Below are 15826 nucleotides of genomic sequence, written 5' to 3'. Positions count from 1 at the left end.
GCTCAGAGGTGCTACTTCTTCAATTCCTACTGCAGTGAGCTGACAACAAGAACACCTCTTGTGCCATCTCTGTGGAAATCACCTTGCAGTAGCATCGTCCAGCCTCAAGGCAATGCATAGTTTCAGTCAGAGGAAAGATTATGACTGGGCACTAACAGTGTCAGAAGTTAAACTGACTCTCTTCTCCTGTTAAGCCTCCATTTGTTCCAGCTAGGGCTGAAGTGAGACATATGTGTGCTTTGTCAGAGGTTGTCGGGTACTTGCGGACCACCACTGATCTCATCCTGCTTTCCTTGAAGGAAATGGTTCCTTTACCTTTGGAATGTTAACTGCAGCAGATTTGGGGTCTACAAAAGATGAAAAGTGGCATTTCCATCTCCTCGGAGTTTCCAATTCGAGTTCTGCTTTGCAGAAGCCAGTCACCTCAGCCTGTTATTTAAGTCAGAGTTGAAGGGGGATTGATTACTTTGTGTCATCCTTTCTTCTATCTGTTTCACCTCGAGTATTTTCAAGGTAGCTACTTCTATGGTGTAAAGCATGGAATAGGCTCTCACACTAATTAATTTGCCACTAGAGTCCCATACTTCTCAACAATAAGGAGAAACCAATTGATGGAGGTTTGTATTTGATGGATATTTTTATCTGTATGCCCAAAAATATTAGAAGTTGCATCAAGTTACAGTGGTTCATCTTTGAGAGGGTCATAATCTCTTAAATCTGAGGTTTACAGGAAGAATGAAATGAATTTTTGTGAGTGGCTTTAACAGTTAGACAGCAATTTGCTGTCATATTTTTGGATGGCCCATTTATGTAGCTTATGGTAGACACTTCTGGAAGTTGCTACAGGCAAAGCAGATGTTTCAGTGTTGATAAAGCTGTTTACCCAAAAGTGCATTAAGTTAAATGCCATTTGACTTGCACTCCTTGCATTTAAAACACACATTTTGTTGGCAGAATTCTGGGTTATTCGCTAGTGCTGAATATGCATAGGCTGAGAGCTGCTTCTCACTAAAACACAATCCTTACAACAGCAAAATATCTCTGTAGGAGGGGTTTCCTCCACAAGCATTTCAGGAGTGTATTGTGGTTCTTCTCTGCCTGGACACAACTTTTGTGCTCTTTATGCCACAGTAGTGAGAAAAGGTGGTAGAACTGAGCAAAAAAATGGAAACATGTTCATGGCTTGCAGTTCAAAACTGCAGTGTGGTCATAGAATCAACCAGGTTGGAAGAGACCTCCAGGCTCTTCCAATCTAAGCTATCACCCAGCCCTACCCAATCACTAAGTGCCCCATCCAGTCTTTCCTTGAACATCTCCAGGTGTAGGTTATTCAATATTGTTCCAATCACAAAACCACTTGGTTCCTAGATTCACAGAATAGCTTAGATTGGAAGGGACCTTAAAGATCATCTTGTTCCAACCCCACAGCCATGGGCAGTTGCACCTCTCACTAGTCCAGGTTGCTCAGAGCCTCATCCAACCTGACTTTGAACACCTCCAAGGAGGGAGCATTCACAGCTTCCCTGAGCAACATGTTCTTGTGTCTCACCACCCTCCCTGGAAAGAACTTCTTCTGAATATGCAGCCTAAATCTGCCCTCCTCAAGCTCAAAGCCAATTCCTCTCAATCCCCTACAAGCCCTTGTAAAAAGTTACTTCTCAGCTTTCTTGCAGCCCACTTCAGATACTGGAAGGCCACTCTAAGGTCTCCCCAGAGCCTTCTCTTCTCCAGGCTGAACAACCCCAACTCTCACAGCATATCCCCATAAGGGAGGTTCTGCATCCCTCTGATCATCTTCTTGGTCCTTCTCGGGACCCACTCCAGCAGCTCCATGTCTACGATTGTTTGGTATGTTCAAGTGTGGAGGGACTCTTTATTCGTTAGGACAAAAGGGTCCTACTCTGTAAAGCCACAGGCAATGAGAAACTGCATCAGCAATGCACTGAGGATTGTGTAAGAAAAGTGGACTTTGCAGATTCACCCTCTCAGACACTTTGCACAGGGGCAAAATCACTTCTTTTGGGAAAGATGCTGAATAACCATGCAGAAAAAGATGAAAGCAAGTGAAAGAGCAGAGAAAAGGTAAACTGCACTTGGACTTCCTTCTGTTGGAGGAACTGTTTGCAGGAAGATGAGATGCAAGCTCTTGGATAAAAGTTGTCAAATAATATTGCCACTGGCACTGCTTCAGAGCTTCCCTTTTCCCTTTAGCTAGAAGCTGTAGGAGGTTTGAGTTTAACCTGAAATACTCATCTGTGTACACCTTTCCCTGAGGAGGAGAGCAGACTACAGAAGGGTTCTGCTGGTCTTTGCTTCACTACCTTCCAGGATATCCACTCTGCTGTTCTGGGGGGACTTTGGGGTAAAGTATGTCTGTACTACCTTCACTTGGTTCTAGGGAAGCTGTTGGGAAACTCAACCTACTCCTATTTTCTTTCTTCTCCCACTGAGATTGAAAAGAAATCACCAATGAAATGTTTTTCTCACAGTGTAACATAGCAAGGAGTCTATTTTCCCTGTCTCTGACCCTCTCTTTGATTACCATGCAGACTTCACTGGGGACTTAACTATAAAATACCAAGTCACTGAAAATCTTTCTCCAGGATACTGTGCCAATTAGTTCATGGTGTCAGACTTGTTGTTTGAGTCTGTCTGTTATGGATGATGTGCTGCACAGCCTAGGGTAGGACAGGAACATGAATGAACAGTTACACAGCCCATTTCTAGTTTCTGTCTGCATGATGTATCCTCCCAGCGAGGTGAATATTAAAGCTGTCCCCAGGAAAGGGAAGGAACATGCAAGCTGTGCTGAGATGGCATCGCCACGAGAAGCGGGTACCAGTTTGGCTGTGCTTGGGATTCCTGGCACTTAATTGCAGTAGAGGGAATGACATGAAACCTCGGTGAAGCTGTCAGGAAGGAATCTGGTGATGCAGTCTGATGTCTCAATGCACAATCCCCACGGAAGCAAGAGCTCGATGTGCTACTGCTGAATTTGAAGAGAAGGATGCTAAGGCAGGGCCTCAGTGCTTTGACGTTCCTGGGGCCGGGGCTGTGGATCAGGCTGCCAAGGAGAACAGGGCTGGCCAGCAGCCTGTGCCTGCTCTGCTGGCCAAAGTCTGTGACAAGCCAAAGCCAAGGCTGATGAAGAGGCTTGCTAGATCTGGGAGTCACTTCTGACCTCGTCCCCTCCTTTCCTCCCCACCGTGGTGCCACCTCTGGCTCTCCCTGCATTCACAGAAGAACAATGTGAAACACTGCCTTTCCCTGCTCAGGCTGATAAAGTGCTCCTTTCTTGCCTAACTTCTGCACAAGGGGCCCTCCCTGCTTTTCCTGGGTGGTGGAGAGAGGCGGCTTTATCTGGGAAGTGAATCTGGGAACAGAGAGGGGCTTCAGTGCTGCTGTGCTACCGCCGCCAGCAAAGGGCAGCACTGCATTGTGTTTTGCCTCCCCCTCTCTGCTGGTGCTCTGCATCCCAGCCTGCCTTGGCCCTGGGAGACTTGGCCTGTACCATAGCACTGGAGTGCCAGCCTGTCCTGTACCCTGGCAATCCTGACCTGCCCCCCGTGTCACCAGAGAGCTGGCCTGTCCCATGCCCTGGGAGCCCTGACCCACCCCACGGCCCTGGGGTACCAGTCTGCCCCATGCTGTGGGGCCCCTAAGCTGCCCCATGCTAGGACACTGGCCTTCCTGCTGCGGGGAGGGATGGTGGGGCAGACTCTTCCCTTCACCTTCTCTCTCCACAGCAGGGAGCACAGGAATTAGCAAAGCCTGTAATGCTGAGAAACCAAAATGTACAGCTGTCATCCTGTGCCACCGTCCCTGGTAGACCCTTGCCTGGCACAGGCTGAGGAAAACATTCATCTTCTCCTGGAGCTCATTTTGCTCCAGCTGTTCACAGGGAAGCCAGAGGAGAAGGGAACTCTTGTCCCCTGAACTCTTCAACCACATCAGCCCAAGGCATGGCCCTGCTGCCAGGCCAGCCACATTGCATCCCTCCCTGAGATGCTGGAGCATGCTGCCAGCTCTCCAAAACTCACCTCATCTTATTTAATGCCTAAAAATTGCCTCCTTCCAGACACCTGGTTTTGAAATATTTCTTCCTGCTGGCCATAGGAATCTGGGCATTACATGGGAATGGCTACAGGAAAAGTCCTGCCTTGTCTTTAACAGAGGAGCTGCAGAGCACATGGAGATTCTTCACATTCTTAATGCTTTTACCATATGAAAAAATAATGTGCTCCCTGCAGTTGATCCCAGTATTTCATTCGTTTTTCATCATCTCCTATCTCTGGAACATCCCTCTCCCTCTTAACAACATATTTTCCTAGATTTCATGGCAAAGGGTGAGATCAGCTTTGTGTTGCCATAATCTCTTTTGAAGCAGAAAATTGTTTCCAGCTTATTGAATGCGGGATGGAAAAAACATCATATTTATGAATTGGTAAAACAGAAAAGCTTCCAGTTGAGTTTAGTTCCAGGAAGGTTTTGTGATGAGAAAAAAATTTAAAAAAAAAAAAAAATCATTATTAAGTGTCAAAAATGCTGTGTTAAAGTTTGTTAGAATATATTTATCCCAGGCTTTTTGTACTGGTTTTTGTTCCGAGCATTACTGTAACCTGAACCAGTTTCTTATGTTAAAACTTGTCCTAGTGGAAATTCTGTAACTGTGTTTCTTGGTTTGGAATGAATCAGGTCAGATTCACTAGTCTGCTCATCACCCTTCAAAATCCCTTTCAACATGAAGACAGAGAAGTAAGATGTGCATGCTGTAGCAAGCCACAGTAAGACTGTGTCTGCCAGACAGGGACTGGCTGAGCCCTCTTCTCCCCTCCTTGTCTGCCCTGTTCTGGGTGTCCCAGAGTCTCTCCTGGCTGTGGTATCTCCACGCTCACCCAGCAAACCTCTATTTCATTCCCTGAAAGTGAATGAAATAATGAACCTGGGTAATCTGGCTGGCTGTAAGCTGGGCTGGTTTCTTGCTTTGTATCATGTTGGCTTGCTTTTCCCTGGTGTTGACACCTGTGCTTGGGTTTATGTGCTCCCTACCTCAGTGGTGGTGATGCTTTGGTCGCCAAAACAGCAGCTAGAGCCAGAGGGGTGGCCAGAGCTTGGCTGCTTCCATGTGCCTGGGATGAAGTAGCGGTGAGGGATGGCTCTTGCAGCAAACTGAGCCTGGGGCTGCCTCTGTCTGCCCAATCTTCTGTCATCAGTCATCACATCTGCTCTCTGGCATGTGCTTTTTGAGAAGTTTGGTTCCCAGTCATCTTCCAGTGCCCCAGCCTGCTGCCAGCATTTGCTTTTGTGTTTCCCCACTCACTGAAATGCTGGCATATAGGGGCACATTTTCACAAGGTCCTGCCTGGGGTCCGGTGGTGTTGTGTGCCTGTGTTGTGCTGTGGCGTTGGTGTACTGGCATGTGCAAGTGTCAGCAAAAGGCTGTTTTGGGGCTCACTGAGGAGGTCACTTGGTGCTTCACTAATATATGCAGATAAACACACGAATGTTAGCCTTCTGACCCAGAAAAGTCATTGTGGGTGTTTAGTGGCCCGTGGTACCTCTGGAAAGCACTGCCCAGACTTATTACAGCTCTTCTTCATCTCTTTTCTCCTGCTTTTTAGGAATTTCTCAGGATGTGTGCATGAAAGCAAATCCATGTTATGCTAATATCACTGCATTTGGTGTCCAGTGCCTGTGTGTCACATTGCTGTCCTTTCCAAAGTGGACAGTTGTGATGTCAGGTGCAAAGGATTTGGGCTGGGAAGTTGTCAGCTTGGGCAGATTAAAGGCTTCGCAGACAACAATCCTGGCTGTGGGGACTGTAAAAGTAGCATGAAGAAGTGTAAAAATCTTTAATCCTGGAGCCTTATATACAGACAAAACCATTGCCCCAGTGTAGGTATAAGTAAAAATAATGTATGTAATATATGTAAAACAATTAAGATTGTTTTCCCTAATTACAAGGGGCATGAACTGATTGTTACAGGTCTTGTGAGATCATTGAGGCACTTAGCGCCATGGTCTAATTGATTGGCCAGGGCTGGGTGCTAGGTTGGACTGGATGATCTTGGAGGTCTCTTCCAGCCTGGTTGATTCAATGCTTCTGAGTTGATTACCTGGGTGGGTGGTTGTTTGCTTCCTTTTTTAACCAAGCAGATGTCTTTTCTTTATTGTCTGTCACCATGCACAAGCTGTCCAAACCGAGGCAAGGTAAGCTGCTGCAACAAGGTACATGCAAACTGGTACCCGTGGGCCTTTGCACAAGCTCTCTGTAGTGTCTTTCCAATCCTATGGTAATCCTTCACCTAGGGAAAAAAAAACAAGCACAAGTCTGAAAGCAAATCTGTCTGGCTTTAACAAACGGTTCTCTTGTCTTACAGAGAGAGGATACAAGCCATGGAGAAACAGATTGCCAGTTTAACTGGTCTTGTTCAGTCCGCGCTTTGTAAAGGGCCAAATACAAGTAATAGCAAAGATGCTTCTAGGTAAAAAAAGAATTCATTAAATCTGTTTCTCTCTAATGACTTTAGTAAGCTGTCAACAGCAACAAAAAAAAAACCCCACATTTGAATGTAATATTAATTAAAAAAACCCCAAACCAACAAAAAAACCCAAACAACCAAACCAAAACCCTGCTGAATGCTCAATCATGTTCAAACAGCCTTATCATCCTCCCCCTCCCCACCCTGCCACCTAAATGTTAGGCAGCGAGGAAGAATGTGCCCAATAGATGGAGATTAACTGCATTGCTCTTCTTTGTGGTGAAAAGAATTGGTGTGGCTACATCTCTGTGCTTTCCACCGCTTATGCTCCATTCCTTGCTTAACTTGTGTTAAAAGCTGATTTAAGAAACAAAAAGAACCAAACAACCCCAAGCAAACAACTGACAAGGTGCTGGTGATCTAAATTAAAAGTATATATGCTAGAGAATGGATGATTCTGTGTGATTTTGCTATGGTTTAATTTCACCGTGGGTTTATTGGTAGCAAGTTAAAATGATCATATTTTTATTACTTTAGTGAGAAGATGATGTTGAAAATTGCGTCCAGCAAGGGCAGCATTGACACTGCAGGTAAGAGAATTCACTTTTAATTTACAAGGTGCTCAAACTTATGAACAGCTTTAACACTGCTACCATCCCAATTTATGGAAATGTCAATTTCACTTCAGTTCTCATAGTGGTGCTGCCAGAACTGAGCTTGTTCAGGGTATGGGAGTTGATCACATCTTTGGCAAGAGGAATTCCTGATAAGTCGCTCTTTGAAATGGATTTCACACCTGCTGCTGAATGCTTTAAATGGGACACAGAATCTCTTCTCAAATGGTGAATTTCCCAGTGGCTCACCCTCCCTGTAGCATATCTCTGTCAGTAACCCTGGGTGTATCCAGATTGCTGTAGAATGCTAAATACTTCATTCCTATCCTGATCACCTAAGTGTTCCTCCAAGGTTCTTCCAGCAGTAGGGTGCTGGGGATGTAACAATGCTAAGGAAATTGGCAGTCAGCAAGATAGTGCTTTATGGAATCATAGAACCATAGAATTGTTTCAGTTGGAAAAGCCCTCTAAGGTCATCAGGTCCAGCCATCAACCTAACACCACCATGGCCATTAAACCATGTCCCAGAGTGCCATGCCCACATGCTTCTTGAACCCCTCCTGGGACAGCGACTCCACCACCTCTCTGGACAACCTATTTCCATGCCTGAACACTTTTCCCTAATTAAGCTGTATTGATCTGTTACTAATTATTAGTGTGCACCTAAACTGTCCTGAGCAAGCAGCAGTTATGAAGACAATAAAAGCTGCTCTTGTTTTAGCTTCCCACTTGGTGAGCTGTTAAGTGTTTAAAAGATGGAGTTAAGGCTGCTGGGAAATAAGGTCCCCATGGGATTGGAGCTCGTTGTGTACTGGCTGCTGCTGCAGAGGTCTGCAGGTTGTGTTTGTCTGCCTCCTCTTCGCCCTTCCTTGTGCACTGAATGCAAATAAAGGCAGTTCCCTGCTTCCTGGTAATGCCATTCCCACAGGGAGCTCAGTGCTCCAACAGGTAGTAAGCCACACATGTTTAGCAACTCTATTAGGCTCTTTACTAGCCTTTGTGTTGCAGCTGTTAGCTCACATTTAGGATTCCCATTTCCCTGGAAGTGCAGCACATCCACACCCCTCCAACTGACAGAAATCCATCCAGACCTGGAAGCTGTCAAAGTATGCGAGAGAGGAAGAGTTGAAAGTCCTGGTAGTGAGTCTTTGCTCCCAAGGCACTCTCTGGTCCATTCCATTCCTTCCCTTCCTGCTGGCCCCCAGCTGGGGTTGGCAGTATTTCAGGCTGTGAAGAAGTGAGTTGTAGTTCATCAGTTTCAGACAGCTTACTGAAAAGTCCATCGTTTTTCAGAACAGCTGCAGAGGCTCTTAGGCTTTCCCCTTTCGGTGTTCTTACACTCTGAGAATTGATGTTACTTCCCACATGCACTGCTCTCACCTCCCACAAAGCACCTGCAAAACCATCAAACCTGCACACACCTTCCTTGTGTTCCCCTTGCTGTTGTGCTGCTGTTGAGCCTTTCTGCTGCCCCTGTGCTTGACTAATCCAGACAAGTATGTTGTGGAAGGCATTGAGTTGGAGATCCTGATCTACCCGGGCCCTGTTTGGAGCGGGTCTCCAGTGTGGTGAAGACTTCAAAGGGATCTAATGAATGTTTGTAAGTACAGGAGGGCTGGGGGTCAAGAGGAAGGAGACAGGCTCTGCTCAGTTGTGCCCTGTGATAGGACAAGAGGCAATGGATGAAAACTACAGCACAGGAACTGCCACCTCAACGTGAGGAGGAACTTCTTTTCTGTATGGGTCACGGAGCGCTGGAACAGGCTCCCCAGAGAGGTTGTGGAGTCTCCTTCTCTGGAGACTTTCAAGCCTTGTCAGGATGCATTCCTGTGTGACCTGAGCTAGATTATGCTCCTGCTTAGGGGTGTTGGACTTGATGATCTCCAGAGGTCCCTTCCAGCTGCTAACGTCCTGTGATCCTGTGAGCAATGGAATAATGTTAATTGGGAAGGCAGCCTTACACAAAGGTGGAGATTCCTCCATGTGGATGCCTTGCCCAGCCCACCAGAGTGGTGTGGTTCAACTGACCAGCAGCTGCTTCCTTCCCCTGCTGTTGCTGAAGGCTCCTCACTCACTGCCCTATCCTATGACTGAACATGTGTTGTTGCAGTGGCAAAAAGACTTCTAACAGCTGTGTGTCCCAGCATGGGTGGGTGCAGGGCAGGATGTGTCATTCAATCTGGAAAGATCAGATTAGCATCTACATTGTCCTGACAGAGATGTTGACTCTGTCACATGGCTGTGCCAGTGTCCAGCATGTGAATGAGGGTACTAGCATTCAGGTTATGCAATAGGGTCCTGGCTTTACTCGGTCAGAATCCCATGGCAGCCATGGGCTGCAGGCCAGCAGCAGCTCTGAGTCAGCTGGGACAGCTGAGCTGAGTTGGGTACAGGTGTGTCCCAGACCATCAGCATCACACTCAGTGTAAAGAGGGAAGTTTGATGAGAGGGAAGCCAAGCCTCCTGCTTGGAGGGCTTTTCCTCAGCCTGCTTCTCTCCTACCCTCAAGACCTGCCTTCCTGGAGACTGTGACTGCTGCACCTATGCTGGGCTAAGTATCACTTTTGCATTCTATTTATTGCAGTATATGTTTTGCGTTGCCATTGGTACCAGTTTGGCTGTTTCATTGAATCTGTTTTAGAATCATAGAATTGTCAGGGTCAGAAGAGACCTCAGGAATCATCTAGTTCCAACCCCCTTGCCCTGGGCAGGGACTCCTCACACTAGATCAGGTTGCTCAGAGCCCCATCCATCTGGTCTTAAAAACTTACAGGGATGAGGCTTCCTCCACCATCTCCCTGGGCAAGTTGGTTCCAGTATCTCACCACCCTCATGGTTTCATTTCAACCTGTGGCTCATCTCTCCTTTTTCCTGAACCCCTTTCTGTGCTGGGGAGTGTCACTGGGTGACAGAGTAACTGCTGTGGTATAGCCCCAGATAAAGGTTAAATGAAGACAAACAGATGCCCTTCTGATCACCTGGGAGATGAGGATAGGGCAGTGGGGACAAGCATGCAGCCAGCTGTCTGCAAGTTTCCCTGTAGTGCTGTGAAGTCTAACTGTAACTCCAGCATCTGCATCCCTAAATCCTGTCCTTCCAGCATGACTCAGCCACAAAACTGAATGGTAGCAGGCAAGGGAAACAAGGGGTGGTGGTGACCCCAGTCCACTGCAGAGCTGTAACCCACATCAGCTACTACTGAAGATTGCTGTATCAGAGAATAGTCCTGTATGACAGAATGTTTTGCTTTTGCACCTGCTTTTGAAGTTGTGTGGGACAGGACAGGGTCTAATAAGGTAATGCAGTCCCTGCTTGCTTGAAAATCAGGCAATCTGCCAGAGCATGCTACAGAATGCTTCTCTTTTCTGTGACTCTGCTTGCACTTAAACACACCAGCAGCATCTAGAAACACTTCTGCTGACTGCTCTTTCATTCTTCAGTTCACCCCAATCCTTATGAAGTGCAGCCATTTAGACAGTTGACTCTCCTTGTGTACAATCCCACTTGACAACTGTGCACTGAGATACCAGTTTTAGCCATTCCAAAGTCTGCTTGAAAGGAAAAAAGTGGTATAAAATGTCGATGGAGCAGTCCTTTCTTGAGCAGTGGTAAGCAGAAACGTGAATTGCTTCCCATCCTGAACAATAAAACATCTGTGCAGGATGAAATTGGCTCATCAGTGTTGAACCAACTTTGTATTCTGTAGTGTGTGTTCCAAGAATAGAAGGCTTGCATGCAAAAAATAGAGAGCTAGCTCCCTGGGGAAGGGAAAGAACCCAACATTTCTAAATCCTAGATAACTCTATATAGCTGGATTGTATAAATACCCTGCTTGGAATTTCAGCTAAACCAAATTGTTGTATTTAACATGGCTTTGCTTTCCCACTCTGTAGTGGATTCCTTGGCCTCAGGTATTAAAAAGCCTACATAAAACCCTTTTTTCAGTGGGGAAAATGAGCCTGTAGTGGTCATGCTTGTCTGTATTTCTTATGTTTCATTGCTTTAGGCTCATTTTTTTCATGGAGGGTGTGTTTGAAGAGCAGTAAACTTCCACAGACTGGCTGAGTCTCATCTACTGGTGTTAGGAGAAATCCCATGATTGAATCCTTACAGCACTCTTTAGTTCATCAAGAGTGAGTGGTGAAGTCAAGGGACTCTTTAGCGTGGGAAAGCTAAAACAGAATTGCTGAGGCTGGAAAAAGACCTCTGAGGTCATTGAGTCCAGCCTGTAACCTAACACCAGCACATCAGCTAAACCATGCCACCAAGTGCCACATCCAATCTTTGCTTAAACACCTCCAGGGATGGTGATTCCACAACCTCCCTGGGCAGCCCATCCCAGCACCTAATCGCCCTTTCTGTGAGGAATTGCTTCCTAATATCCAACCTAACTCTCCCCTGGCACAGCTTCAGGCCATGCCCTCTTGTCCTGTCACAAGCTGCCTGGGAGAAGAGCCTGACCCCCACCTGACTACAACTTCCTTTTAGGTAGTTGTAGAGAGTGATAATGTCTCCTCTTCTGCAGGCTGAACACCCCCTGCTCCCTTACCCTCTCCTCATCAGACTTGCCCTCCATCTACCTCACCCCAGTCTCGTCGTGCTCCTGTGGACCCACTCCAGCATCTCAGTATCCTTCTTGATCTGAGGGGCCCAGAGCTGCACAGAAACTGTACTGGGAAGAGACTCCTTGAGAGTACTAACAAATACACTGAGAAGAGTTCATTTGCTCTCTTTCCTGTTACAATTTTGCTCATCAAGTGCTGAGAGTGATAGATTGAATCCTGGAATCATTACTTAAATTGAGATGAGTTGTATCATGGAGAGCCAAAAAAAAAGCAAAGCAGCAGCTCTCTGCTGATTGCTGCCTTGTTGGAAGAAGGAGGAGGACATTGCAGTATTTCCTGAAGACAGATCTAGGAATACATTTTTCTGCACTAACACCACTGGAGATGATAGCAGGGAGAAGCATTACAGATGTAGAGCTTGGATTTGATTCCTCTCTCTTGGTGAGCTGTCTTGTCGGCCCCACACCTCTGTGTGCCTTTTCACATGCATGGTCTGTGCTCATCCATGCATTAAAAACATTGTCCATATAGAATCATAGACTCAGTCAGGGTTGGAAGGATCCACAAGGATCATATGGTTCCAACCCCCCTGCCGTGGGCAGGGACACCTCACACTAGATCAGACTGTCCAGAGCCTCATCCAGCCTGGCCTTAAACACCTCCAAGGATGAGGCTGCCACCATCTCCCTGGGCAACCTGTTCCAGGGTCTCACCACCCTCATGCTGAAAAACTTCTTCCTGTCATCCAGTCTGAATCTACCCATGTCTAGCTTTGTTCCATTCCCCCCAGTCCTATCACTACCTGACATCCTAAGAAGTCCCTCCCCAGCTTTCTTGTAGGCCTCCTTCAGATACTGAAAGGCCACCTTGGAGCCTTCTGCTCTCTCTGCTTGCTTGGCTCAGATTCAAAGACAGATCACACCAGTCTTTGAACTCTGTGAGTGTTTGCAGGTAAAACATGATCCTAAATTCATTCAGGCTCAATAAGGTGAACTGATGTGTACAGAAGAGTTTATTCTTTTAGGGATGTTTCAGTGCCTGGCCATACCAGCTTGTTCATGAGGGAATTGTATGCCACTGTTGCCTTTGCCTATGTGTTTAGTGGGTTCTAACTGGATGGAAACAACTAATAATTGTCTTGTGTCTCTCCAAATGATGCTTCAAAGTGTCGTGGCCCTTTAATAAGGAGATGAGCAATTAGCTGGGTGTGCCTCTCTTTTTTTTCCTTAGCCTGCTTCAAAATCAAACCTTACTGTTGTATTAATAAAAATAAAACCTGGAGAAGAAGAGAGCAATGTCTTTGAAACCATGGTGAAGGTCACGTGTGAAGGAGTGGATGGCATGTTCCTTGCCCTCCTGGGCAAATAGCAAACCTTTCTGCACATCACTTCTCTTTGCACTTTGGAAATGGAAGCTTAGTTCACTAGACTTAGTGGGGGAAGAAAAAGTTAATGTTTGGGTTTGGGTTGTTTTGTTGGTTTTTTTTTTGTCCAGAGTTATGAGAGATCATGAAGAGGTTTTGCATTCTCCTTACCTGGCTCCAGCCAAGGGTTCATTTGAAAACCTTAGAGCCAGTGTTGTTTCTTTCCATTCACTCCATCTGGCTGCACATCTAACAGCAAAGTTACAGCCTGGGACGGTCTCCAAAAGTGAGCTACACTCCCTAGATGAAGCAATGCCTCATTCAGCTGCCCACTTACTCCTTTTTGATGACAAGAGGTGTCTCTGAGACATCAGCTGCTGCTCACTCCTCCACTCCCATGCTCACTCAGTCCCTGTGGTTGTGTCTCACACCCTTGGGAGTCCAGCATCATCCTTCACAGTCTGGACACACTCTGCAGCAGGTATACTGTGGCAGCTGGGTGCACCTAAGGGTGAGAAGAGGCAGCTGAGGCAGCAGAAGACAGAGACACTTATTGTTTGCAGGAGCAGCTCACAGTCCACCTACTGTAACAGGAAAGCAGGCACTCCTTCCTGAGAAAATATGTGGATTGGGGTCCAGCATGGGGGGAGAGACTGGTGGGGACTGATTCATGCCTTGGCTGCATCACCACAGGGTCAGAGGCTGAGGGTTTGGAGATTTTTGCTTGAGGCAAAGAATAGCAGAAAGGTAGATGTGCTTTCAAAAGTAGTCCAGATTTGTGGCTAGGGATCAGAACTCTTGGAGGCTTACCCACATTTTTCAGACTCTCTGGAGGTTTCTCTCTGTAGGGTTTATGAACTATAGATCCTTTTCTTTAAAATAAAGAAGGGGAGGGGGGCAGGGAGGGGAAATTAGTACATGTGGGAGAGAAAGAGATGTTTGACTGTTGGAAAAAGTGCAGTGTACATGTAGACAGGTAAGTATTAGCATATATCAGAGTGAAGCCTGGAGTGGGCACAGAACAGCAGCGAACAAGGACTGTTTATTTCTTCAGTGCTGCTTTCTGTTAAGTAGGTCTTTGAAAGTCAAGAGGGCATTGAATCATACCTGAGTACAGCAAAGATGAGCAGCAGCTCGCTCAGCAGCCAGATGAAAAGAGCCCTTGTTGGAGCCCTGAGGAGATCTAGCTCGGGCATATTTAGGTAAGGCACAGCATTATAAGGTGTATTCTAAGGTAGGGCATTACAGTGGCTGGCACTGAGCTAGGGCAGCTTTTCCTTGGAGCATGTCTCTGGCAGCCTGTGGCACCTCCTACACAGGTTGGATTGGATGATCTTGGAGTTCTCTTCCAACCTGGTTGATTCTATGATTCTACATAGCATGAGTGCAACCAGGAATTGCCAGTGTAGGTTCTTCACAAACCTTGCAGCCTCCTTTTCAATAAGAAAAGTCTGCTGTAAATGCCATCTGTTTTACAGTGCTTCCTCTATTAGAAACATAGAATGCTTTAGGTTGGAAGGGACCTCAAAGATCATCTAGTTCCAATTCCCTGCCATAGGCAGGGACACCTTCCACTAGAACAGGTCGCTCAAGGCCTCATCCAGCCTGGCCTTGAACAGCTCCAGGGAAGGAGCATCCACAGCCTCCCTGGGCAACCTGTATTCTCTGAGGAAATCATACTGGTACTGAGATGAAGAAGCTGCTTTAGCTCCCTTGGTCTGAAGTTGTGCAAAGGGAAATTTAGGTTGGATATTAGGAAGAACTTCTTCACTGAAAGGGTTCTGAGGCATTGGAAGAGGCTGCCCAGGGAGGTGGTGGAGTCTCCATCCCTGGGGTTATTTAAGAGTCATGTAGATGTAGTACTGAGGGACATAGTTTAGTCAAGGACTTGTCAGTATTAGACCAATGATTGGACTCAGTGATCTCAAAGGCCTTTTCCCTTCCAGGCAATTCAGTGTGTCTGTGTGTAGTCTGCAAAGGCTGTGTTTGAGGTATCATCACTTGTTGGCAGTGGAGCAGCAATGTGATATGCTCAGCAGATCTGGAGACTTTACTGGTTGAAAAGACTACATGGCAGGGTTGGAACTTAACCACTTTTGACTTCATACTCATTCCAGCCAGAAAAATGTCTTGTCCTTCAGTGCACTGAACATTAGCCCTCAGTAGGCAAAGAAAAGCTCTCGAGGTAGTTTCACTTTGATTTCAGTAAACCTGATACAATGAGTGCTTGTGGGAACAGTGACCAAAGTCCCAGTGCAGATCCATGGATGTGTTGCTTTCTGTTCTCCTCAACTTGTGCTGCTGCTGCTTCTTGCAGGTGCTGCTAACGCCTCTGGGGGGAAGAACGCGTTGGTAGCTGTGGACTCAGCTGTCAGCCACCACCCTGCTGCAGCCCCATCCATGCAAGTCAGCCTGCACGGGATGAAACGCAACGTCTCGGACCTGCGGCTGCAGCTGCATCAGATGAAGCAGCTACAGGTATGCTTGTGTGGGTCATGCCAGGGCAGTGGGCTGTCAGCACATGCCTTGTTCCATTTTTTTCCCCCTCTGTATATCTTACAGAGTGATTCTCAGGAACAGAGCTCTAGCAAAGACCCAAGACAAAAGTGTGTTCTGCTCTAGCACACACTGCTTGCATAGTCCTAGAAGTATCACAGGATGTCAGGGGTTGGAAGAGACCTCCATAGATCATCGAGTCCAACCCCCCCTGCCAGAGCAAGATCATAGAATCTAGTGCAGGTTGCACAGGAACACATCCAGACAGGGCTGGAAACTCTCCAGAGAGGAAGACTCCACAACCTC

General features: G+C 46.7%; 1 protein-coding gene across 16 annotated transcripts in view; it reads left to right on the top strand.

Moving 5' to 3' along the window:
• The window catches only part of KIAA1217 (KIAA1217 ortholog), a 501320-nt gene that overhangs the window by 432583 nt on the left and 52911 nt on the right, over positions 1–15826 (top strand). For 11 of the 16 annotated variants that reach the window (XM_064162493.1, XM_064162489.1, XM_064162497.1 and 8 more), the window contains 3 exons: positions 6381–6485; positions 7020–7072; positions 15342–15502. The exons of 1 other annotated variant lie outside the window; for it this stretch is intronic. In XM_064162493.1, coding sequence (XP_064018563.1) covers positions 6381–6485; positions 7020–7072; positions 15342–15502 — 319 coding nt within the window. The remainder of the gene's footprint in view (positions 1–6380; positions 6486–7019; positions 7073–15341; positions 15503–15826) is intronic. 4 more of the 16 variants (XM_064162496.1, XM_064162487.1, XM_064162500.1 and 1 more) reach the window with 1 other exon arrangement.

The sequence above is a fragment of the Pogoniulus pusillus genome, chromosome 23 (assembly GCF_015220805.1).
Source record: "Pogoniulus pusillus isolate bPogPus1 chromosome 23, bPogPus1.pri, whole genome shotgun sequence".
NCBI lineage: Eukaryota > Metazoa > Chordata > Aves > Piciformes > Lybiidae > Pogoniulus > Pogoniulus pusillus.
Note: the sequence above shows the minus strand (reverse complement) of the source record. Positions and strands in the feature narration are given on the sequence as shown.